We start from the raw sequence: 24,117 nt of genomic DNA, 5'->3' as shown, positions 1-24,117 counted from the left end.
GGACATGACGTGAGGTCGGAAGCATCGCTGACTCTTTAACATGACGTTTGGGGTTTTTCATTTTCACAGAAAGTGCAGAGTGTTGAATGGCTGTGTGGTGGCAGGGCTCTTAGTGCACTGCTATATTTGCCTGATTGTCTGTTGACTGTAGAACTTCCTTCCTTTTTAACTTGCAGGTGAATTGATAACATTTAGGACACACAAATATCTCAGCTTTAGACTGTTGGGTTTAACCAGCAAACCACAAGGTGACTGTGCAGTTTTGTTTTCAGACACTCAATCAATCGCTGTATCATTTTTTTTTTTTTTTTAAAAGGAAGCTACATCAAAGACAACATCCGTGTTGCATCATCTTATACAGACAAGCAAAATAACTAATCACAATAAGAGTCAGAGGGGAGAGAAGTTTGTGTTTCACCCCACCAATTCAAGCAAAAATATGTCGGCCATGTTTGTGTAGATTATATCTGCAGTTGCAGCAACATACTTGTTTGTCAAGCAGGGAGAAAGTCGCCAAACTCCCTTCAGATTTTTTTTTTTTTAATGTGTAAGGGGCAGTCATTATAACATCATCGTCCTTGTAAAACATTGTGTACTGCCCACCCTGCAACAGTCTGTAATTACATCCCTTAATCCTAATCAACAAACTGCACTGCACCCAAAGTGACTTATTCTGTCTGACATGACTTCCAAAATTGCAAAGACTTTAAATTGAATTGCACATTAGAGAAAAAAGGTGCAAATTACCCCATTTGAGACTAATTATTTAGCAAGTGTTTGGTATTTCTTCTTGATGTATGACATAAACGATGCATTAATATTCATTTTGTTACAAATGAATAACCAGTGAAGAATTTGTATCTGTATCTGCAGTGACTGGTACCAAAATGTAGCCCCTGTTTCATCTGCTCTCCATGTACAGTATACTGCATGTAAACAAACAACAGTTGCCCACAGCTATTGTGGATTAACCTTTTTAAAATAACACTAAAATCAGTGGGATGTGTTGTTGATTTTAAAGCACTAAATAAAGAAACATACATAATAAAGTGTAAAGTCTGTAAGTGATTAAAAACCTGCTAGATCAGAAGAAAGCACTGCTTTGCTTCACTTCAGGCATCTAATCCTGAATCATTCTAAGTCTTAGTAACATAAAACAGTGTGTTAAGGTTGTTTGAGTTTCCCTGAAATGTCTTAAAGGTCCAATGTGTAAGATTTAGGGGGATTGAGGGGGAAATTTGTGGTATCCAGCAGTGAGGATTGCAAATTGTGACCAGCCGAAACTTCCCCTGGTTAGCTTTCCTTAGGTTTTCAGTGTTTGGGCCAGTGGTAGGCAACCTGCGGCTCTGGAGCCATACAGTATGTGGCTCTTTAGCCCCCATTTTCATTTTTAGTTATTATTCTTGTAAGCCTAAAGATATTCTTACATTCTCTAATTGTAAAGAATAATGTGTAGCCTGTACACTGATTTTGAGGAAAAAAAAAAAAAACCCAACATATTGTAAACTAAAATGTGCGTCGTGTGTTTATAGCCTGGCACCTTTTCCTCCAAATTTTGCCAAACCTCAACAGCGGTGGCTAGTCTTGAGCCTCCCTAGTTAGGCTAGTAATGGATCCCAAATCCATAAAAGTTAAAGTCTCCGAGGAAAATACAGAATTTAACAATGAATGCTCATTTAGACCTATTCTGTATGTCTTTAGGCTAATTTAGACTGAATATCCAGAGTTACCATAAGGCCCAAATATGTTTTGTGGCTCCAGGCGGTCAAAAATAGCTCTTTTGATAGTTAAGGTTTTCTTTCCAGGAGCTGAATTTCTTTAGAGGACTCCTCTTCTCCAAAACAAACATACTTGGTGATTTAAACTGGGAAAAACACTGAACAAAGCAGTTTCACAATAAAAAAATGTGCTGCTTACTAAGGTGGCTGATGCGAAAATGTGTGCCAGTGTCTTGGCTACTGGTGATCTCCATGGATGAGGACAAGGTACCTATGTAGATATAAATGGCTCATCTTAAGTTTACAAAAACACAATTCTTATTTTCAGGTGATTACACACTAAAGAAAACATACTTATTATATTATCTCCCATTTCTGCCAATATAGCCCCCTTAATCCTACACACTGGACCTTTAAAATGTCTGAAATTACAGTAAGTAAGTCTTAATTTTAAGGCCTTAAATGGCCTTGGTTATGGCAGAATTCATTGATGTTAGAAGTCTCAGACAATTCAGAATATTTGTTTTAATTTTTTTTTAGGTTTTATTGTCTATTCCTATTGTGTTTTTCAACAGGCTGAAAGTCTAATGGGATTTAACCTGCAGGCGTTTTCCTTGTTATCCTGTCAGAAGAGCTAAACTGTCAGATTTTTGTATTTAATTTGGCACAAAATATTGGTACAGTCATTATTGGCTTAAACAAAATAAATGCATGACTGTCAAACCCTGTACTGGTCAGATCCAGTATCCTGTGGTATACTGGTGCTGCGCAGGACCACAGCTCCTGAACTGGTGACAAGTTGTTCGACTAAATAAGGCAACATATCAGTGTGGGAGAGAGAGCGAGGCGCGTGGCAAATTGGCAGAGAAAGTTCACACATTCTCATCGATCAAAGTGTGTGCGCACGCGTGTGTGTGTTTTACAGCAGATGGTGACAGTGCATGAGTCAGTGTGTGTGTATGACGTCCAAGTGACATCACGCAAAGCCCCTCCTTGGTCAAACACACACTCAGGCGCACTCTTACGTATGTGCTTGGATTAATCATGTTTCTGCTGTGTGTGTCTTAAGGTGTGTGTGGTTTGTCAGTGGCCACTTGTAAATACATATACAGTATGTCACTGTGTGTGTGTGTGTGTGTGTGCTGGGGGGAGGGGGTATCTCACAGTTAAGCAGGTGGAAATCTTTCTGTGTGTTTCCTGTTCATCGAGGCGTAAAGGTGCAATCTGGATGTCTGACTGAGAGGACCTGCCTCGCCACCTACACACACATACACAATCACGCACACACACTATTAACACTGTGATACACACCTCATATCACACAGGTCTATTTCTGTTGTCTGGCTCGTTCACGCAGCTCTATATTAAGGACCAAACCACACACACACAAAAACAGGATTCACTTTGCATTTGTCTGAAGATTCAGGGCTGTTGTAAAATGATGACTGATGAAAGAAACGCCCTGCTGGGATGGGAATCATTTCTCTGGAGGCGGCGCAGTACTGTAACTCGATATATTAGGTTTGAGTTGTTGTCCAATCACCAGGGTGCTGATTCTTTCTTTGAAAAGAGTATTAATTTCAGCCTCAGTGATACAGACAACAGTGATGATTAAATATATACTGAATGTGTAGCTGTACGAAAATATTTCCTGTTTGCCTCCGAGGTGTAAAAGCACATTTACATAACCATGTGCATGTCTCACAGGGTCTTGTTTGAATGGGGAGCTAATGACTGTGAAACTGACCGTACCTTAAATGAACCAGCTGCGTGGTTTTGTCAGGAGACCTGCGGCGTAATAAAGCTGTTTCACTTTGTATGACGATACAATGCCCTGCTTTTCAGCAGCAGTTGTTGGGACTCACAAAGCTTCAGGGTTGGGCTTTTGTTACATTCTTTAGGGCTTGTGTGTTTGTAGGTGTGTTTGCTGGTGCTGATGAGTGTCTCAGGGTGTCACAGCTTGGTCGCCCCTCCTCATCTCCACCCCCTGCTGAAATAAGAAAGGTGTTGCTTCAATAACTGACCAAGATATGCAGATATAAAGCTTCAAAATGTAGCTGCCCTGGATCTGATTCCTTTGTTGGGATCACACTGCTAACGTTTATGTCATTAAAAGCTTCTTAATGTTTGCATATAATGATTTTGACTTTAATTTTATGTCACTTTTTCCCGCTAGAGCCGAACTTCACGGTGACCCTCGATGCCGTGGTGAACCCACAGATGACGGCTGAACCCACAGAGCTGGCATGCCGTGTGACCAACATTACCCATTTACCCCCGGGAGGCCGACTGGGTGTCACCTGGGAGCACACCACACTTCCTGGTACTTTCACCTCAGCTTTTTTCAAAATCTGTCATATGTCCACAGAATTATTTAAAGGTCTAGTGTGTAGGATTAAGCGTAAATGTTCCTCAGCCTGACTGTCTAAATATACCATATGTGGCCTGCCAGAAAATATTAGTTGATCAATCACTTTGCATTTTTCCCCTTTGCCTCACAATGGCAGGATGGTCATAAAGTTTGTAGACTAGTGGTTCCCAACTGATGGGTCGTGGTCCAAAAGTGGGTTGCAGTTCCATTCTGAATGGGCCACAGGTGACTTTTGAACATGTCGAGTTTGTAAAAAACACACTTTATTTTGAAGATGTTTTGTTATTTTGTAGACTAGGTAGCGGACATTGCCACAGCAAAGAAGTGTTTGGTCGACAGTGAGGGCCGCTGCTTTCAGGAGCAGTGGAAAGTTGAATACCTTCTCACTGAAAGATAAACCTGATGTGTTTGCCCTGTCTGTGGCTTTTCTGGTTTTTGACCCATTCAACGATAGAATCAGCTGGCCCTTCGGTATTTTCACGTTATCTATCTGTCCCACGTTTAAAAAAGTTTGGGCAACCCTGGTTTAGTGGCATATCTAGAGTCAGTGTTTGGTTTGTTTGTTCTGAGCTACTGTGGAAACAATGTGGCTCTCTGTGAAAGAGGACCGACTCCATATGTAGACAGAAAAGGCTCATTGTAAGGTAACGAAAACACAACAATTCTTAGTTTCAGGTGATTATACACAAATGAAAATATAATTATGAATATTATATAGCATTTCTGTCAATAGATTCACCTAAATTTGACACACTGGACCTTGAAAAAAACTAAAGAAATAACTAGAAATCACCTCTAAACTTGATTACTGTCCAATCACCTGCAGGTATAGGGGATGATCCTCAGACCTCGCATCCCATTGGCTCCCTGGACAGCCATGGCAACATGTTGCCGGGACAGACGTATTCTGACAGGCTGAAGAGCGGCGTGATGTCTCTGACCAGAGTCCAGCCCAACACATTCAAACTGCGGGTTCTCCGCACACAGGTAAACATCATGATGTTGGAGTCACTATACCTGTGATGACCAGATTAAAGGCAGCCTGTGAACAGATAAAAAGAGATGAAGACAGCCTGATGAACATTTGGTAGAGACCAGAATAGAGCTAAATGAGAGTCATTATGGGACGTACATTCATGGAGTGAACAGATACAAACTAAGGCTAATGTTGCTCTTTGGCTGACATGTAAATTGGCAATTGTTTGCTAGCACGTTCGCCACAACAACATTAAAAGGTGACAATCTGTCAATGTGGCCATACACATGTACATAAAACAGTAGTTTTCTCTGTGAATCTCAAAATCCAAAATATGTTTAGTCCTAAAGATAATGTTGTTGATGTTGATCACTGACTCATCTTCACTCTGTCTGTAGGAGATCGACATGGGCCAGTATGCTTGCACTGTGTCAGCCTGGAGTGTCAACAGCCAGGGTGACATGGTGAACACTGTCGAGTACAAGAGCTCACCGCTGACTGTACAGTGGGATATGAAACGTAAGGAAACTTTATATGTCTGTCCTCATCTGTTGTGTTATCTTCTGTTTGGTAAATTATATTATTGGATGATATTGCAGTAGATGCACGCTTCTTTCTGAGCGGTGATGCGGTTGGTGGGTGTAGTTCAGCAGAAAGAAAATGGTTCCCACATGAAACTGCTCACAACAAGGTCTGTGGATTATCTTGAGTAAGCGTGTCATGATTTCTACAAAGAGACATTGCTGTTGAGTTTTTCAAATATATTTTTTTGTGCTTTTGAGCACTACAAGCTGAGTGCTATCTAGTTCCATTATATCGGAGAGAAGGCAGACATCTCTGCTGCCGTTACCTCCAACACTCGGCACTATGGGGAAATCAACAATTACTCCAGGTCGTAATCTTTGATTTAATGAGGCACTTTAAGAGAAATTCAGAAAAAACGAACCATTAACTCACATTCATGATTAAGAAAATTGTAATATACTGCCAGTCGGTGACAGTAACCCCGCTGTTGAGTTTTATGAATAAGCTTTAATGTCTACATATCATATCCAGACTTCAGAGTAAAATCCTTCAAGATAACAACAGATCTCTTGTTTCAGCCTCTTTTATCCACAACACACACACACACACATTCTCTCTATTCCAGTCCCACTTTCTGAGCTTGGTGCCCTCAATTTGGTTAATTGAGCCATGATGTAACTGCGTTGCTGTGTATTTGTGTGTGTGTGTGTGTGTGTGTGTGTGTGTGTGTGTGTGTGTGTGAGCCTGCTTTGAACCAGAACAAGTTCATGATGTAATGGCTCACTTCCTGTTGGCCACCATTGGGGATTTCCCCCTGTGGACACTGGGAGTTCACAGAGTTCAAGTTAATGGATTGATTGATTGATTGATTGATTGACTGGCATTATTTTCAGATCCTACTCTTAACGTCATTGCCAAACGTATCCGTGAAGCCACAGTGGGTGGAGCTACCTTTGAGATGAGCTGCACTGTCTCCACTGAGAACCTCGGGGAGGCAGGTTACTCAGTGCTCATCCAATCACAGGAGAACGTGGACAGCACCGTGAAAACCATCATGACACTCAGCCCTGACAGCGTCCTGCAGCACGGAGGAGCTACAGACCCCAACAGGAGGTACATGTATACATCAACACATCACTTTAACGATGCACTGGAGTCAGCGTTTGATTTTGAAATGCTTTCATGTCTCGCACTCTCTCTGTCCACTCAGAGACGGTCTGGTTCTGACAAAGTCTGGTCCGGCAGAGTTTCGGTTTCGCCTGGCGGGCGTCCAGTTGTCCGACAGAGGTTTCTACTGGTGTGACATCACAGCATGGACCAAACAGCAGCCGGGACAAGCTTGGACCAAAGCCACCAGGGCAGAGTCCAACAAAGTCAAGATCGACTTTCAGGAAAATGGTGAGTCAGTGTGTATGTTTGGTGTTCACACAATTTTAATTATTGATAGTTGTAAAAAATACTTCAATACATTGCCAAAGCTGAAAGCATTGATTGCCGTGTGTCCCACACATAACCCTTTAGATTCTCTTGTTTGTTTCTAAATTAGTCTTTTCTGATTAACACATTGTATTCATTTAGTTTGGCTGCCCTGAAAACTATCTTTGGGTTCCGGAGCTTCGGCAGTAAAATGAACAGCAAATATTTGAGGCTTTGGCCAGGGGGTTGCTGAACATTAGTGGTCATAATAATAGGCTCTGAATCCGGGACAACACCTGACACAGCTGTGAAACAGAAGTGCAGAAACAGCATACTAGTGGCAACAGATTTCAGATCTGTTCCACGAGTTAAATGCTTCGTAACTGCTCTCCTCCCGATGAATGGTCAGTTCAATGTCTGCCCGACTGGCGTATGCTAACTCTGCAGCAGTGGCCAGCATCCAACACCGATCCGTTAAACAGTCCCAACAATCTCACAATCAATCAGTCCTTGTCTGCTGTGTGCAGCACAGTTAAACATTTAAACAAGGCAACAAATTATATACCAAATGAAAGAATAACCAAAAAAGTGAATATTCTGGTCCAGTCCTATGATTAAGTAAAATTTCCTACAACCAGGCTGTGTACAAAGAGCATAGCAGAAGACTAAATGTTGGGAGAATACTTACTAACACTCAGTAAGAATCATCATTAATTTAAAGCCATTTTCAAGCCATCCAATCCCATATTCACTTTGATACCAATCTGAGCAAAAATACCAGAGAAAAACAATCGATGTTAATCATCCTGGATATCCTGGAGAAACTGTCTACAGATAGAAGTACATTAGCAGTGCTGTACATTTCTAGACACATTAAACACACATACCATCCACCCACACAGTGTTTATGATAACCAACATAAGTTCTCTAATAATGTGCAAAAATAAAGATGCACACACACTCACACACACCTTAAGCCCTTTGACGCCCACCACAGCCACTGGCCTACTTAACTTTCTTTGATCTGACTGGGAGGTGGGAGACAAGGGGAGGAACAGGAGCGTCAGAGGGGGAGAGGAGGAAGAAGAGGGAGGCGACAAGGAGGAAGACAAAGAGAGGGAGGTGGCGAGGTGGGCTGAGGAGGCGGAAAGGAAAAGGCGACAAGGACAAAGGGTGAGGCGAACAGGGAGAAACGCTAAGAATGTGGGGAGACAGGAAAAGGGAAGTGAGGAAAGGAGATGGAGGTGATCCTACTTTCCAAAATTCCAAACGATGTCACCTTTGTGGCATGAGTATAAGAGCGAGTCTGCTGCCACAACTCCGCCTTCCCTCTCTTGGGAATCAACCACTGTTGGGTACAAATAACATGTCACTAACTGTTGGCCACCTGTGATGTTTTTTTTTTTTTATTGGGAATGTTCCCACCCAGTTTGTAATACAGCAACTGCAGGCACTTTCAACAGCAGGCTATAGGCTCAGTCACCATTGTGTTACTTCATTTGGTGACAGATAGATAGACAGATAGAGACTTAAGAGACATGTAAATGAACATTGTTGAGACTACACATACCAGCCAATCTGGCCATTGAATGGTTGTCAGTGGTGATAAATGTCATAGATATGGGTTAGTTGGCACCTTCCACACCTACTCTTAGGTTCAGAAGGCCATTATCAGGCCGTGAAATTCAACTTTCTGCTGTTTCTTTTCTTGCCTGTGTGTCCTTGTGTATCAGTCTGTGACCGCTCTCTAAATTCTGAGATTTTTGTGGGTCCCTGAACGCAGCGCAGGCAGAACTCTTCACAAGTCTCCATTTCCTCAGCGGCAGTTTGTGGAATTTTGAGTCGTGGGGTGGATAAGTGATCAGTCGATCAGATAGATTGATGAGAGAGCCTTTGGTTCATCCTTCACCTTCTCAAAATGATCCCACACTTTGGATTTCCTGCCCGACATGTTATTGACTAGCCTGTGTGATAACCGCAGGTACCAGCCCTGTTAATTAGGGGCCGTACACGTGCTGCATCTTTAACCGCCTGGAAAACGCAAGGCCGGGCGTTGGGTGCTACTCTTGTGCCTTTTTTATCCCAGCTTTCAAGAGCCCGGTGGCAGGTTGAGTCTGAGGTTGCTAAGCAACTTTAACAAGCATTGTATAGCCTGTTCACCTGAAATCCTGAGTGCAGAGCTGATCTTCTTCCAGGAGCTGTTATAAGTGTGTCAGCAGATGTAAAGCTCTGGGTAGCCCTGCACTAAATGATCAATTTTTCCATGTTTATCAGACTGAATATTTACAGAAGAAGGGAAAGATATCTGTCGGCTGTGATTGGTTTGTAACATGACTCCTGTCTGACTGCTGAGCGTGGCCCTTTTCCTGTGTCGACCAATGAAATCTTGACCACTAATGACCTCTCTGGTCGACTACATTTGGTCAGCTATTATGGGGCAGCCCTACCAAAATCTAAGTCAGTATCTAATCTCATATCACGATATCAATATAACATTGATATATTGCACAGCCCTATTTCAATTTTACATTTTTAAAATCTCAGATATTTAGATTGACAGAGTCCAGTATATGTCAGGCTGTGCTGGGAGAAGTCACTGGTTAGCTTGGCTGAGAGGCTGTGAGTTACTATATGAAACAAAATCAGAAATCTGCTCTTCATCATGCTTCGCTCCACCATGTAGTCCCTCCTCCCTTCACATTACTTTGTTACACGTTTGACAGAAGACGGGCTGCAGCGTTTTAAACCATCTGAATGAGGTTTACAGGGAAAAAAAAAAACTTCAGGACTGAAGGAAGATGACAGCGAAGGAGAGAAAGATGGACTGAAGACTATCTTCCATCTCTCTCTGGGGAGGGCAACAGCCCTTGAGCGTTACTTCCTCTTTCTCTCTCGTTCACTTGCCGTTTTTCCTCCCCCGTTCTCTCCGCCATCCTTTCACTCTGTCTCACCCCCACTGTCTCCCTCTACCTCTCTCCCCCCTCCCTCCTCCTCTCTCTGGGACATCTTCAAAGTGAAGCCCTTTGGCCAATCAGCCAGCTGCAGAGATCTGCACCGCTGCTTTCCTTTTCTGCGTGTGTGTGTGTAATCTTTCAATTGTTCAAGTGTGTGTATCCGAGTCGAACATTTTGAGTTGACCCCACACAGAGCAACACGCACACACACACACAAACATGCACACTGACAGTGTTCAAGCTTCAAGCTGAGCAGTTTTCAAGAACCCCTTATACTCGCCTTGGGGGACGGAAGTTCTTTGCACTCAGTCGTGTGTGTGTGTGTGTATGTGTGTATGTGTGTGTTACGAGCACATCCACAAACTGGCAAATCTCCCAAGGTTCCAGCTGTATCTTGAATGTTTCAGACGTGTTGTGGTGTTTCTGCCTGTATGGGGATCTTTTACGATGCCGTATATGGAAATGCAAAGTCTCACCAGCACATTTTCTGTTAAATTATTCAGTGTTTGAGTGATTTTGTGGATGGGTGGTAACATAAATATGGAGTGGCCAGTGGAAAAACATGTCATATTTCGTCTAGAGTAGGATCAGTGTAAAGATTTCCCAATATCCTCCTTCATGAGTTGTATTTTATGGCTTTAAATCTGAGCTTTCAAATCAGTCCAACAATCCCACATTTCTAAGGGAAATAATGTATTTTTACAGCCTGGATCTGATTTTTATTGTAAATTCTTGTGGGTTATTCTTTAATCTCTCTGAGCTGTGCAGACACTGTGACTCTGCAAAGTTAAATGTACAATTGCTGTCGATGTTCATGAGATTTTGTAGAGCTGCCCTCTGGTTTAACCCATGCTCCATGCTGTAATTGTTTAGGGTGTGTTCCCTTTTTGTTTTTGCTTCCAAATAAGTGGTTTACATAATTTGGTTAAACTTGTTTAAAACCATCTGACATTTTACGATCTCAGCACTTAAATCAGCGGGTAAATATTACAGCCCATAACCAAACATGAAGACCCACACTGCAGAAAGAGAAACCCTCATATATGTTTAGAGAGGGACAGCCTCTGAGTCGTGTGGTTTGTTGGACACAATGCCGTTTGATTGTTCATTGTGAGAGTAATGAATTCTGCATCGCTCGTCTTGGAAGCAAATGAGACATTATTGTTGTTGATGAGTGGTTTGAAAGCTGTCTCAGAAGCTTGACAGCAGTGAAATGAAGACAATACATCAACATTTAAGGCAGTGTTTTGTCATGAAGAAGTGTAGTGTGAAGGAGCCATTTGCTTTAACAGATTTTTCGCCCAGACTTGATGTCCCTGCTAGGGATGTCAGTTTCAGTCAATTTGGCTTTCAATGGCCCAACGCCCATTAACTGGTAACTAATAGGTACATCTTAAAGGAAAAAACACAAAGTGACGTGAAATGTACCTTTCCTTTTAGTTGTAATGTTTTGTGATCTAGATGTATTTTATTTTATTTTCTGTTGGCTTTGCTGACAGCCACCTTAACATGAGGAAACATAGTGCCCACTGCCCACCCTCCAGTCTCCACTGGTTAGCCAACATTTGCCTTGCCCGCTCTGCACTGCGCGCCACCCCGGTCATGTGGGAGCAACTCATGGCCGCTCATTCTGAGATTTTCGGAAAACTTAAAATAAAATCCAAGAGTGCTTTCAGACCTAGAGCTGTCTTGCTTGCATGAAAGGAATTAAAAGCCTTTTCCATATAGACTACTCTCTTAAGTAGGCCAGTTGAGTTCAGTGGTTGAAGCAAATAAAAGCCCAGGCTATCATTTGAAGTTTTACCATATGTTAGAACCACTAGCCATGCTGACACTGCTAACGGTGCTAACAGAGCTAACAGTGATAACATAGTTAACTATGCTTAAGGGGGTTTCTTACTTACCAGGGCTATGTGGGGGCAAATTGGGAGGGCTGGCACAATGTTTCAGCAGCAAAACTGTTGGGTCAGATCCACATTATTAGCAGTAATAGCTGCATGAGTGGCATTGCTAGCTAGCTCCCACCAGACCCAGTTGGTGCACAGTGCAGTAAACTGAAGAGCAGCACAACTAACCTGTAGGCTGACGTGGGTAACCTTGTCCTAGGCTGTGTAGGTGCTCCTGTCATGACCAAAGGTTTTGCAAGTGGTGCTGCAACATGAAACATTCACAGCAGTTTACAGCCCACAAAACACTTCTAGTTATAGAAAGTGAAGAAAAAAGTAGAGACATAAATAAGTTGCTAAAGATGCTGCTGATAATTCCCTCAGAAAGAATATTAATATCCGACTGCCATGCTTTCTAATGTAAACACTAGTTATGTAAAACATTTTGGCACTGGGCAAGTGTTTCTTGAACGCTCCTGTTAGACTTAAGAAAAGACTGATTTACTCACTTACAGCGCACCAGTGCCAAGACCCAGGGAGGATGTTTTATATCCATCCACATGGTGTTTATGCAGCCAGGGAGCATGTATTATACAGTAGATTGTTTACACCACAGCATGATTAATGCAGCATTCTTGGGGAAAACTGTTACAACGTCTTAAATGTTATCTGAGACGACTTGAAAGTATCCATACACTGAAAGCCACAACGTGACACTTAAGCATGAATGGATTTATACGTCAGAGTTAATGTTTTACAGGCAGCTACACACGGCACTTTCGAACATTAAGCCAGCAGTTATGTCCTTACAGAGCTGGGGCCAAATCACCAGATAACACTAGTATCCAGGAACAGCAGTTGGTTTGTCTGCCCTTCTGTCTGTCCGCCAGTCCATCTGTCTCTAACGCGTGAGTCCAGAGGAAAGTGACATTTGGTCGGATCAGGATGAGCTTGGTGCCTCCCTGCAACCTTTCCTCCAAAGCCGCATTCAAGTCAAATCAAGTCACGTCAGTTTCTCCTTTTCAGAAATTTAGTTTCTCTTTAGAAGCACCATCAGTCCAGTGTAATAAACTAAATAAGGCTTTTTTCAGTGAAGACGTGTCACAGCAGGAAAAGCACAGATGTAAATGAAGAAATTAATGGGTCCTCTTAGTGTGCATGCTGGCTCACTGTCACACTGTCATGACTCACTTTGTTAATGTTATTCGTAACACCTGTGCTTCTGCTGTAACAAGTTAAGATGTCAGCTGTGAAAAGTACTGCCTGCTTTGCACAATAGATTAAATCAGAATCTAAAAGGTAATCACCATAAAATTCGCTGTATTGCATTCCATCTAGTGCTGTCCAAAATGTGGATTTATCGATATATATCTATTCTTAATCTTTGAAACAGTTTCAATACTAATTTTCCGCAGTATCCATACACCTGTACCAGCTGCGCTTTCTTTTCTCTTTGTAACTTTTATATTGTCAATGTTAAACTCCACCTCGACCGAAGTTAGGTACGTTTTTCTCCTGTTAGTTTCCTCTCTCTTCTCCCCTCTCTTCCCTCCTCAAAACTGGGGAGTAGGGGGAGGTAGAGTGTTTGGCCCGGTCCAGCAGGGGAGAGTTCAGTCTGCTCAGACATCTTTCCTTGGCTCAGACTTCCCTGTGCTCCTTCTTTTCTCCTACATTTCTATCCATCTAACCCTTTGGCTCCCACTCAGACCCCCAGACGGCACTATTACTCAAGTATGTGCATCAGTTGTAACATCTAGTCCTAAACTGAACTTTCCCTGTTACTGAAAATGGTTTGGATGTGGACTTTTTCAAGGTATTGTATCAAAGTTAGAACACTTAAGTTCATCCATTACTGACTATTTCCTTGACAGTGTACAGTCAGATTCCAGTTGTAGCTTCGTAGGGTTCCTTATGTGTTCCGTGTGATCCAAAAAGAGGGTCCATGAGCAAAACGTTCTTTGAAAGTAAATAGATTTGGGCGGCAGTAGCTCAGTCCATAGGGACTTGGGTTGGGAACCAGAGGGTTAGCAGCTCAAGTGCCCATCCGGACCCAATATGGAGTGTGGACTAATGAGGGAACCTTAACCTTACATGTGTATGTGTAGCCTATATATTTTAAAATGTTTCCACATGTATGTATAACACAACTATGTGTTATCTCCATTACCATTACAAACTATGAAGTGTATCAGCTGCTGTCAAGCTGTCAGTGGCTCACCTGACACTAAAGCTGCGGGGCGCACGGCGGTTTAATCTTGTACATCCAATAGTTGACGCCTTTGTGTCATTAATAGACCTATTATTTATTGCTTTTCTGTCACATTTTGATAGCAGTGAATAAATGGTACCTGTGACTGTTTTGATTGAAAATGAGCATCATGCATCACATATAGTGCTGCGGTTGTTATTGCAGCTCTCATGCTCTTTAAGATGCATTCTAAAAATAGTTTTTTTCCTCCACGAGGATTTGATCCTCCCTTGAGTAATTCATGTGATGACTAGATCTGGAAAATATTATATGTGCACATCCGTAGCTGGGAGGCACACACCTTTTATATGTCTTTATATGTCTAAGTGTGAAAGGGGGAGAGAGAGGGGGGATGACATGCAGCAAAGGCCCACAGGCTGGACTCGAACCCGGGCCACTGCAGCAACAGCCTTGTACATGGGGCGCCTGCTCTACCACTAAGCCACCGAGCTACATTAACAAAAATTAGTTTCGGCTCTTACACACTGGCCCCTAATCGTCAAAAATGCCAGCATGATTTTGCAATAACCACATAAATTCAAAACAGAGCCAGTAAACAGAATGTAATACACAGAGCATGCAACCAGAGCATAAAATAACATACAGAACAAGAGACATGAATTGGGCAGACACATTTTGTTGCTGGAATAAAAACAGCAATACTGTTCAAAGGGGGATGGCGGACACTTGCATTAAAAGTCGAATCACATTCCAGTACAGCAAGTTGGATATCCAGGATGTGCAACACCAGTTGTAGCCAGGTTAGCCACTGTTAGCAGTACCAGTTAATAACAATGCATTAGGCTGTACACAAGCCAGTAGCAATGTGTCGACAGATAGAAGTTGGACAGTACTGTGTGTATGACTGATTTAATGAGACAAAACTGATATTAAACACTAAATTACTTCAGCTTTCACTACTGTTGAAGCGCAGAACAGCCATTTTGGATTTTGAGGTGGGGCTGGTTTCATTCCTCTGACTTTACGACTTTGGGGGAGTTCCAGTTGAAATTTCCGACTGGGAACATTGAATGCACCATTAATATTGTGTAAGACATATTAAAATGGGGCGGGGTCAGCTTTGCAGCAGCCAATTCTAGTGCAAATACCCTTAAACAGTGAATCTAAATGTGTTTACACCTAAAAAGTCATCTATTTTCGTCGGTCTCTATTGATGTTCACCACAGCTGTTTGTCCTTGTTGATTTCAGCATATCAGTGAAATCACACACTGTGACTTTAAAGCATGTTTACCATCCCAACACCATTTTCTCCCAGTGTGCTCACATCTCAAGCCGCTCTTCAGGGACCTGAATGCAGAATTATAGTATATAGGTTTAAACACAGTCAGTGTTTAAATGAATCCTTTTGATCTCACTTGAGTCTCTCTGATGTTTGCTGTCTGTGTCAAATGTTTTTTTGAATAAAGCTTATACGAGCTGGTGTGTTTGCCGTTGCAGGCCCGTCCTTCTCCGTCGCCATCCAATCAGACACCACCAGCGTGTATCCGTGGGAAACGGCCAAAATGGAGTGCTCGCTCAGGGTCTCTGGATCCTCCCCAAAGACTGGCTCACACACAGGTAGACCACATATATTTGTAGATGTTTTCACATAAATCTCTATGAGTTGCTGTTTCTGTTTTTCTCTTGAGTTCTCTGCTGTTTTTTTTTTTTTTAACACAGCTGTAACACACACATACACACACTTTGTACTTGTGCTGCGTTCCTCACCTGCCAACCTGTCAGCAGCTCTGCTAATGAGAATAATGTGACTCCTGCATTTCAAATGGTTGTAAAGATGAAATAGACTCTCTTTCTCTCGCTCTTGTTAAGACACAAACACACACTCACACACACACACACACACACACATAAACACAGCCTGCTAAATTCTTTCCCTTTGGTTCGTGGGTGTGTGTTTGCAGCTTGACATTGTGGTTACTTATAACACTGTAGATTATAATAACACCTCAATCTTAACTATCACCTTTAACATTTGAATTAATCTTAATATTATCACAACATGGCTGCTTGAACTAAGATTAATGTAGAGATAACCAACTACAAGTAAACCGGAAGAAAAAGCACTATGGTACCATATTACAATGCAATTATCGATTAATTATGGACAAAAGAAAGATGTTTTTGTTTTTAATTAAAGAAAAAAGCTTTCATTCATATTAGAACTTCATATTTATATATAACAAACTAAGCATGTTCAGTGAAATATGCAGTATAGCATCATGCTGAAATAACTCCTCACACAGCTAGCACAACTGCTACAATCATGTGACAAATCACTAGCGCTTAGCCCACTCGCATGCTCTGAATTGATAGTAATTCCAGCTAACAGAAATTAGAAACATTTTGATAATATTATCTTCCGATGCCAGTGATACTCAATTTATATCCCTATTTTGAGCAAGATTTGGCCCGTGAAAGAGTACTCCAGGAATGAGTAAATGAGTTAGCATTTTAGCACTCCTGGTTCCCTCGTCTTGATGTCAGTTGTTTGGTTTTTTTTGAGTGGGTTTTTGGTTAGATGCCTGAAATAAGGTCTGTGGAGAACACAAGCTCAAGAGATTTTCCTGTCTGTCTGGGTGTCTTTAAAAAAGGCGGTTGCTAACAAGTGGCTAAATGAGACAACAGAACGTCATCACAGCCTCATTGTACTACGATTACTATTGTAATCCTGTGACCCACAGGATTCCCAAAAATATGTCAGCCTATGCTGTGACCAAAAGCAATGAATATTGATAGGAAGGAAATACTATATTCCCCTCTGAAATGTAATGAAGTTAGGGGAGACATACCTTAAAATGAAAACTGTACAGTGCAGTAAATGCATATTAATGACTTTCCATTATAGAATAAAAATGTTAGATGCTGTCAACCTCCTCCCCTCCTTCCCTTCCCGTCTTTAGAAACTAACCATCTGCTGTGTAACTCGCAACTATTTCTCCATATTTCTTCTCCTGTCCTCCTCGTTTCCTATCTTTCCTCCCTCCAAACATCCATCCATCTTCTGTCCTTCCTCCTCTCCCTCATCACTCCTTCGTCTTGAACTTATCACATGGCGGCATGTATGGCTCACCACCTCCCTCTGCCCATCTGTCACCATCTCTCTCCGTCTCCTCTTCTCTGTGCATCCGTCTTTACAGTCCAACATGTGTTTTCTCTATTACATCCTCACAGTGAGCAGACAAAACACATTACAGACCTCACGTGTGAGTGTGGCTTTGGTTGTTTGTGAATTATTTTGCAAACACAAACAGAGCAGAATACCACTTCCTGTCGTGTTTGAACATATACAAACGTTTCTTAGCACCTGCGTTCTCACAGGAATGTATGTGTGCATGTGATGTATGCACATACATAAACATAAATGTTTATCCACAGCAGCGGAGCGCTGCAGGGGTCGGTGGGTTGGTGGTTGTGGAGCGTGCTCTCACAGACAGCTGCACCATGGGAAGAAATTCCCCCACAGCATCACAGCTGATAGAGAAGTTACGCATGGACGTGCTCACTATGGGAAGGAGGGAGAAAAAGAATGATGTAGTACACAAAAATATACTCTGTAATTATAATTATCTTTGAACACAGTCGTTTTAGAGGTTGTATTAGGTGTCATGTACTAGCTTATAATAGGCAGGTCTGCTCCAGTCTGTTGGTATTTAAAATTGTCTTGAAGCCAACAACATTACTTCCTGCTAATACAGTAATCATTAGCTCTAAGTCCTTATATGGACTGTGTTGGTGTCCACTGATTTATAGACAAATCATTCCCAATTTAAGTCCAAGGGAACAAGTCCTTGCCTATTCATTTTGAAAGAGTAACAGCCAATGGGGAAACAGCAACATTCATGTGATCACTTACTCCAACTAATGTGTAACTTCATTAATCACTAAATCACGGACAGACTTTTACACTAAATGGAAGGCCAGATGCCAGAAGTGTTTTCGGTCAGATGACCCTTTCGTTATTTTATCCTCTCCATTAGGCTGTTGTCTTCGCAGTCACCATGACTCATGATGTTTTATGGTGTGTGTGACGTGTGTGATTTGGTTTCAGGGTAAACTGTAACTAAGTGCTGTTCAGGAACATGCCTTGACAAAAGAAGTTGGGGACTGATTTTAGCTTCGCATTAATACATATTTGCTGCTCTAGTGAGTATTTCCAGCAGCAGGATGGTGCGTGTGGGACCAGCTCAAAATAAACTACAGTGCTCATGTTTATGGTAATGAAGGAACATGTGTTTTTAATAGTTTTTGGACAATAATTGGGCTCTGTTGCACAGAGATATGAGTCATATGCAAGATTCAGCTACTTAGTACGATTAATTAATCACTGGTTTTGATCTTTGACAATAAAAATACACAGTATCACCAGCCTTATCCTTTGCCGTTATCAGCTTCCAGACGGGCGGGTACCTAATGGCAGAGAAAGTATCTGACAGTGTCACGAGTGTGCGTGACACACAGCTAAAACGTTAGCTAATGGACCAATTAGCAAACTGGTATCGAGTGACATATATCAACAAAGGTGTGGTTCTGACGCTGGCAAAGTTTTGACAACAGCCAAACATCCACTTCCTCAGGTGTACTTACCTGCATGCACACACGCACGCACACACATACACACAAGCTAATGATATTCTGTTGGGCGTGGCAGTATACTGGTTTTCAAATTGCAGCTCAATACAGTTATTCCAGTTAAGTAATAAATGCTGTGTTAACAATGACTGAGGGCTGATTAGTTACCGACTCACCTTTTGTTGCTCATTGTTCTGACACAATAAGAGGGAAGGGGAACTTCAGGATATGTGTGTGTGTGTGTGTGTGTGTGTGTGTGTGTAACATTCCTCAGGGATGGCTGAAAACAGCTCTCTGTTGGAGCTTGTTTTTATGATGGGCATTGTGCAACACACACACAAAGTATCTCTCATCATTTCTCACTGCTTATTCAGTCAGTGATCATATTTACTGTGCTGCCTTTTATTAGTGAAGCTATTGACTACCCTCAGGAAAATACTTAACAGTGTGTGAGTGTGTGTGACTTCACATGAACCCTTTGCAGAGATTACAGATCTCACAGACGACATGGAACCTGTGTAGTGCTGCGGACATTTCAGTCGATAAGAACGACTGAAATTAACATTCATCTCTTTCAGAGCCACACTACATTTCTCGTTGTGTTGCTATTTACAGTATTACCAGGTTTTGCCTCATTAGCAGTGATGCTTTAGGGATAGAGTGATTGGTCTTTGTGTCAGTGGGTTAATCTGTTGAGTGCAACCTCACAGAGCTGGGAGCATGTCTGTAAACTCATGTCATATTAAATGGTAACTTCAATGTTTTTCCAACTTGGACACAATTTTCCAGTGTTTTGTATCAGTTAAACAAGCTGCAATTGAGCACCATTAATTTAAATTCAGTAAAAGTGCTTGTTTTTGCCACTGACAGGCTCATATTGTTTTTCAAGTGTCTGACAACATTATGGAAAAGATCCCTACAGAGATAGACTTTTTGTTAAAGAGTAATAACCTTTTTGTGCAACCAGAAACAGCCCCTTAATCACAATCACCAAACTCAGCAGACTCCATTTAAATAAACAGCAATTTAAGTGTACATAGAGCAAGCATATTTTCATATCTAACTAAGTGATTAAGGGTTTATTTCAACCAAACCAGAGTTAGTGATTGTTGAAAAAAGTGGAAGGATGAACCAAGATAGCTTTGGGGAGTTTTATTTTGTTCTGTCAGCTTTGAATGAAGTGTGTTCTACGATGATAAAATTGCTGTTTTTTTGAATGGAGTCTGGTGGGTGTGGCGATTGTGATTTTGGGGCTGTTTCTGGTTAAAAAAAAAAAAAAGGATGTCACTCTTTACCTAAAATGTTTGTCTGTCTAGGGGTCCTTTACATTATGTTGTCAAACACTTAGACATTATTCAGAGCACGTCAGTGGCAAAAACAAGCACTTGTTGTGGACCGACATCGTCAATGCATAGTTGCACCAAGTGATTATATCGCAACCTGTTTTGTGGCTGTCAGCTGCAGCCGTCACTCTCAGCTCTGGACCATTTGAAAAGATGTTGTCCTCATTAGGCACTTAGACACGAAAACATGGGCAAATCCAGGTTGAAAAATACCAAAATTATCCTTTAACATTTATATCATCAGTGTACTGTTTGTTTCATCCAACACTTGCATATTGTTGGGTGTAATGAACATGTAGCTTCAAGAGACTTCTTGTTCGGCTTTAGACTTTTAATGCTGTTTATGTTTAAGTTGCACTTAGCAGATTCACACATTGACAGCCCCAGACAGCAGCTGGTAGGCAATCCGGTGGGTGTGTGCCTGAGAGAGCTTCAGGCATGATCAGTGGCTTTCAATTCACTTTCAGACTTCAGTCGTAATCTTTTATCACTTCCTGTCTGGAGATTTCCCACCACTGACGATATTGACATCAGAATTAAATGTGGATAAATATGTCAAATCTATCTCATGGAGTTAGGACTGGGCATTCTTATCTTCCCCAGTTTGTGATCAGTGCAGTCACTTTTCGTTTGTGCTGAATTTCTGATCAGATTTTACAATCGATGCTTTTTAAGCTAAACTTTAACACAGAAGCACGGTGTGTGTGTGTTTGTGTTTGAGTGACTGTGTATTTGACCCTGTGTTGTTGTGCTTTGATGTGTTATCTCAGCATGCTGCTGCGTGCGGACACATAGCATCCATTACCGCTGGAATGACTGGCATGTTATTGCAGTGATGGCAGTGTGCGCTCGTGAGACGCTGCACACTTGAAATCAGCGGCAGCAAGATGACATCACCATTAGAGATATTTTTCCCTCCTGTTTGAAGCACTGAAACTGTGACAGTTCGGGTCTTTTTTCAACATATCGCTGGATTCCTTTGTCGGCTTTGAAATTCTTTTGTTAAAATAACAGCATACCACTCTGATCCTCCTGGGAGAAAATAAAGCTTTGTTCTTTACTTGCTCATGCTCACACACTCCTTTTAGGATCGAACATTAAGGCACGATTGTCAAGTGTTGATCAGGATGATTTAATTTAGATTCAGTGTAAATGTGGTGTTAAAGGAACTCATCAAGTAAACTAAACTCTAAAATGACATTCTGTGTTTTCGAAAACAGTTTTCTCTGCTTTCCATTTTAAACACCTTGTTCGCAAATAGTTTGCACCAGTATACGCTTTAACACTGTGAGGTAATCTAGGAACTTGAGCTTTTTGTTCACATGTACTTGGAAAGCAGAGACCTTCTTGAAGAGGTGGTCTCGGTCCGGTTACAACTTAGCTCTGGTGCGGTTTGTTTGTGGTGAGAACGTGTTCCGACCTGGATGTGAACCAACTGCAGTCACATGACACATTGTTTGGGTTAAACATGAGCATGTTACAGTCCTGGAGGATTATTAATGTGCACCTCCTCCTGTACTGCCTTAATATGCACATTCAGCACATCCAATGCATCAAAACATTGTTTTCTAGTTGGAGCCGCGCCTCATTTTCAAACTGTATGGTTTGACTAAAAATGAACAATGACAGCAATATAGTCCACGATGAGCAGCGCTGAAATCAACCTGCGTAGTTGTCCCTCCATTGTGACATTAGTAAATGTCATATTTATCTTGCAAGTGTACTCTTCTTCAATATTTTGTTGAAATATGCTGATGCCAATCAAGAGCAGCTGTCTCGCACAAGGCATTTTATCTGGTTCGCTTGTAAATGCTGCTGTGAGAACACGAACCAACTCTAGGCAATTGTGCAACTTTGATACAAAATTAGTCCCTGTTTCAGACCAAAGCAAGACAACTCTACTATTTTAGGGTGCTGTCAGACCTAAAGTCTGACAACCTCTCACTTCTACAGACAATGTGAGTTTTTAGTCACACACTAAGACTTTGCAAAGACTGAGGATTTTGCAGGGTCACTATTTGCAAGACAACAACTAGATTCCTTTTGAGGTTATTTCCCATCCTGCTGCTGGTGGAAACTATTACACCAAACTCCCTTTAAGAAATATGACATTTTAACAATTCTTCATATGTTTGCAAAAACATGCAACTCCAGAAGCACGAGATAAAAGGCGTCATATATCAACAGTATTCTTGTCAATTCGGCATCAATATAATCCACTGAGATAAACTGTATCTGCATAAAAACTTAACATTTTGGATTTTGGCACCTCAACTTGCTGCCAGCCTCTGTTGGTTGGCTGTGTTATTTTAATGGGAGGAGAATGTGGGAATTGGGGCGCAACAGTAATAATGACAGCAGTAACTGTAACAGCAGTAATTGACCTTTTGCACAAACTTATAATGAAAAACATTTCTGTTTTATGCTCAATCAAAACACAAGGAGAACAGCTTCCATGGGCAAAGTTCTTTCACTTATTGCCTTATGAATTCAGGAACAAAATTAAGAACAGCTTTAAAGCTGCGGCAATAAATATTGCAATATAAGTGGTGAATTAAATGGTTATGTTTGATATAAAAAGGGTCACTTCACCCAACTCTGCAGTTCCCCTCAGGTCTGAGTTGTGCTGTAGCCTCTTGTAACTTGTTGTTTTGGTGTTACGGCACATTTACTTTTTTGGTTCAGTCTCACTGTTGTCGGTAAAGTCGTTTCCAGCTGCAGCAGGCAGCTGTTTTCAGCAAAAAGGCTCTTATAAAATTAGCGGAGCAGAGCATTTAAGAAGTAAGATGCCAAATAATGAGATTCATCTGGTGACTTGGTGGTGGCTACAATGGAACTAAAAGGAGAGTGACTGTTGGACATTTGCCATAACTTTGTAAAGTGGTTAAAGTCAATCTTGTGTTAACAGCTTGTTTTGCTGCCCCCCACTGGTTAAAAAATGAATTTAAAATAGCTTTGAACAATTTAACCTAATGAAGCTAATGTGAATAAGTCTGTCAGCTGACATTTTTGTATGGACTATGTTTATTTTTACCTGGATCATCATTTCCTTGGATCCTTGCTGTTTCTTCAGGCATGCTTTCCCACTATTTCATTCAGTAATGGCTGCACATAACATCCTTACAATTTAATGAGGAGTATAACACCGGTTTTGTTTGTTCAATGCACACAGGATTCACGCTCACTTGCCAAACACCTGGCAACATGCACCATATTTTTAAATAACTCTGTGTGGTAAGTTTAATGACACAGCCCTCTCTCCTCTTTTGGCTCCTCTACTCCTCATTTCCTCCTCGGTCTCTCCTCCCTCTCTCCTCTCCACTGTCACCAAATTACCCAGCTGTCTTTGCAGGGCCGACAGGCAGCCGTTAATTAGCCAATCTCACGCTCCGTTAGCCGGCCGGGGAGACAGAACGAGGTAGAGGAAGAATAGACGGCGAGATGGAGAGAGAGGGAGAAAAGGTGGGAGTGAATAGGGGAAAAGTGGAGGGAGCTAAACAGATTGTTAAAGTGAGCGAGAGTGGAAGGGAGTGAATAGAGGAGGCAGTAAATGGAGGAAGAGTGGCTCGATGAAGAGCATGCAAAGTTTCCAAAAGAGGGAGAGGCAGGCAGTATGGAAAGAGCTGTTGTTGTGAAGAGAGGATGGACAGTTAAGAATATGAAGTGGTGAGGTGATGAGAGCGGATGACAGAAAGATGATCGAGATTTTCATGATTCTCTCTCCATTAACTGTTTCTGGAAAACTACTATCAGCTGATAATACTGATGTCCTTATTTTTAGATGGTTCCGGTTGGAGCCACGAGTGTCCACCACCTATGGAGTGTTTCAAACTTGTCAACTAAACATCTAAATTGGTCCGAATTTATTTCCTGTTGGATTGTTTGTTAATGCAGGAGCTGACACGAAGTAAACGGTCCAAAGATTATGCAATAGCAACAGAAAAACCATGAAACTAGACGGAATCACCGTAACATCACGCTAACAACAATCGCTTCCCAGCAGACATCTAGTCCAGTGAATTTATTTCAACTGTGGAGATATGTAAAAACCGCAAACTTGTTTATTCCTGTTGCATTTTCAGCCATAA

General features: G+C 41.7%; 1 protein-coding gene across 1 annotated transcript in view; it reads left to right on the top strand.

Annotated features, from left to right (window-relative positions):
• The window catches only part of ptgfrnb (prostaglandin F2 receptor inhibitor b), an 82,340-nt gene that overhangs the window by 35,256 nt on the left and 22,967 nt on the right, over window positions 1-24,117 (top strand). Inside the window, exons 6-11 of the mRNA XM_049570713.1 lie at window positions 3,895-4,041; window positions 4,916-5,076; window positions 5,464-5,584; window positions 6,484-6,703; window positions 6,801-6,988; window positions 15,555-15,674. Of these exons, the coding sequence (XP_049426670.1) occupies window positions 3,895-4,041; window positions 4,916-5,076; window positions 5,464-5,584; window positions 6,484-6,703; window positions 6,801-6,988; window positions 15,555-15,674 (957 nt within the window). The remainder of the gene's footprint in view (window positions 1-3,894; window positions 4,042-4,915; window positions 5,077-5,463; window positions 5,585-6,483; window positions 6,704-6,800; window positions 6,989-15,554; window positions 15,675-24,117) is intronic.

This window comes from Epinephelus fuscoguttatus, linkage group LG24, assembly GCF_011397635.1.
Source record: "Epinephelus fuscoguttatus linkage group LG24, E.fuscoguttatus.final_Chr_v1".
Classification (NCBI taxonomy): domain Eukaryota; kingdom Metazoa; phylum Chordata; class Actinopteri; order Perciformes; family Serranidae; genus Epinephelus; species Epinephelus fuscoguttatus.
The sequence above is the reverse complement of the archived record's forward strand: the minus strand, read 5'-3'. Positions and strand labels throughout refer to the sequence as shown.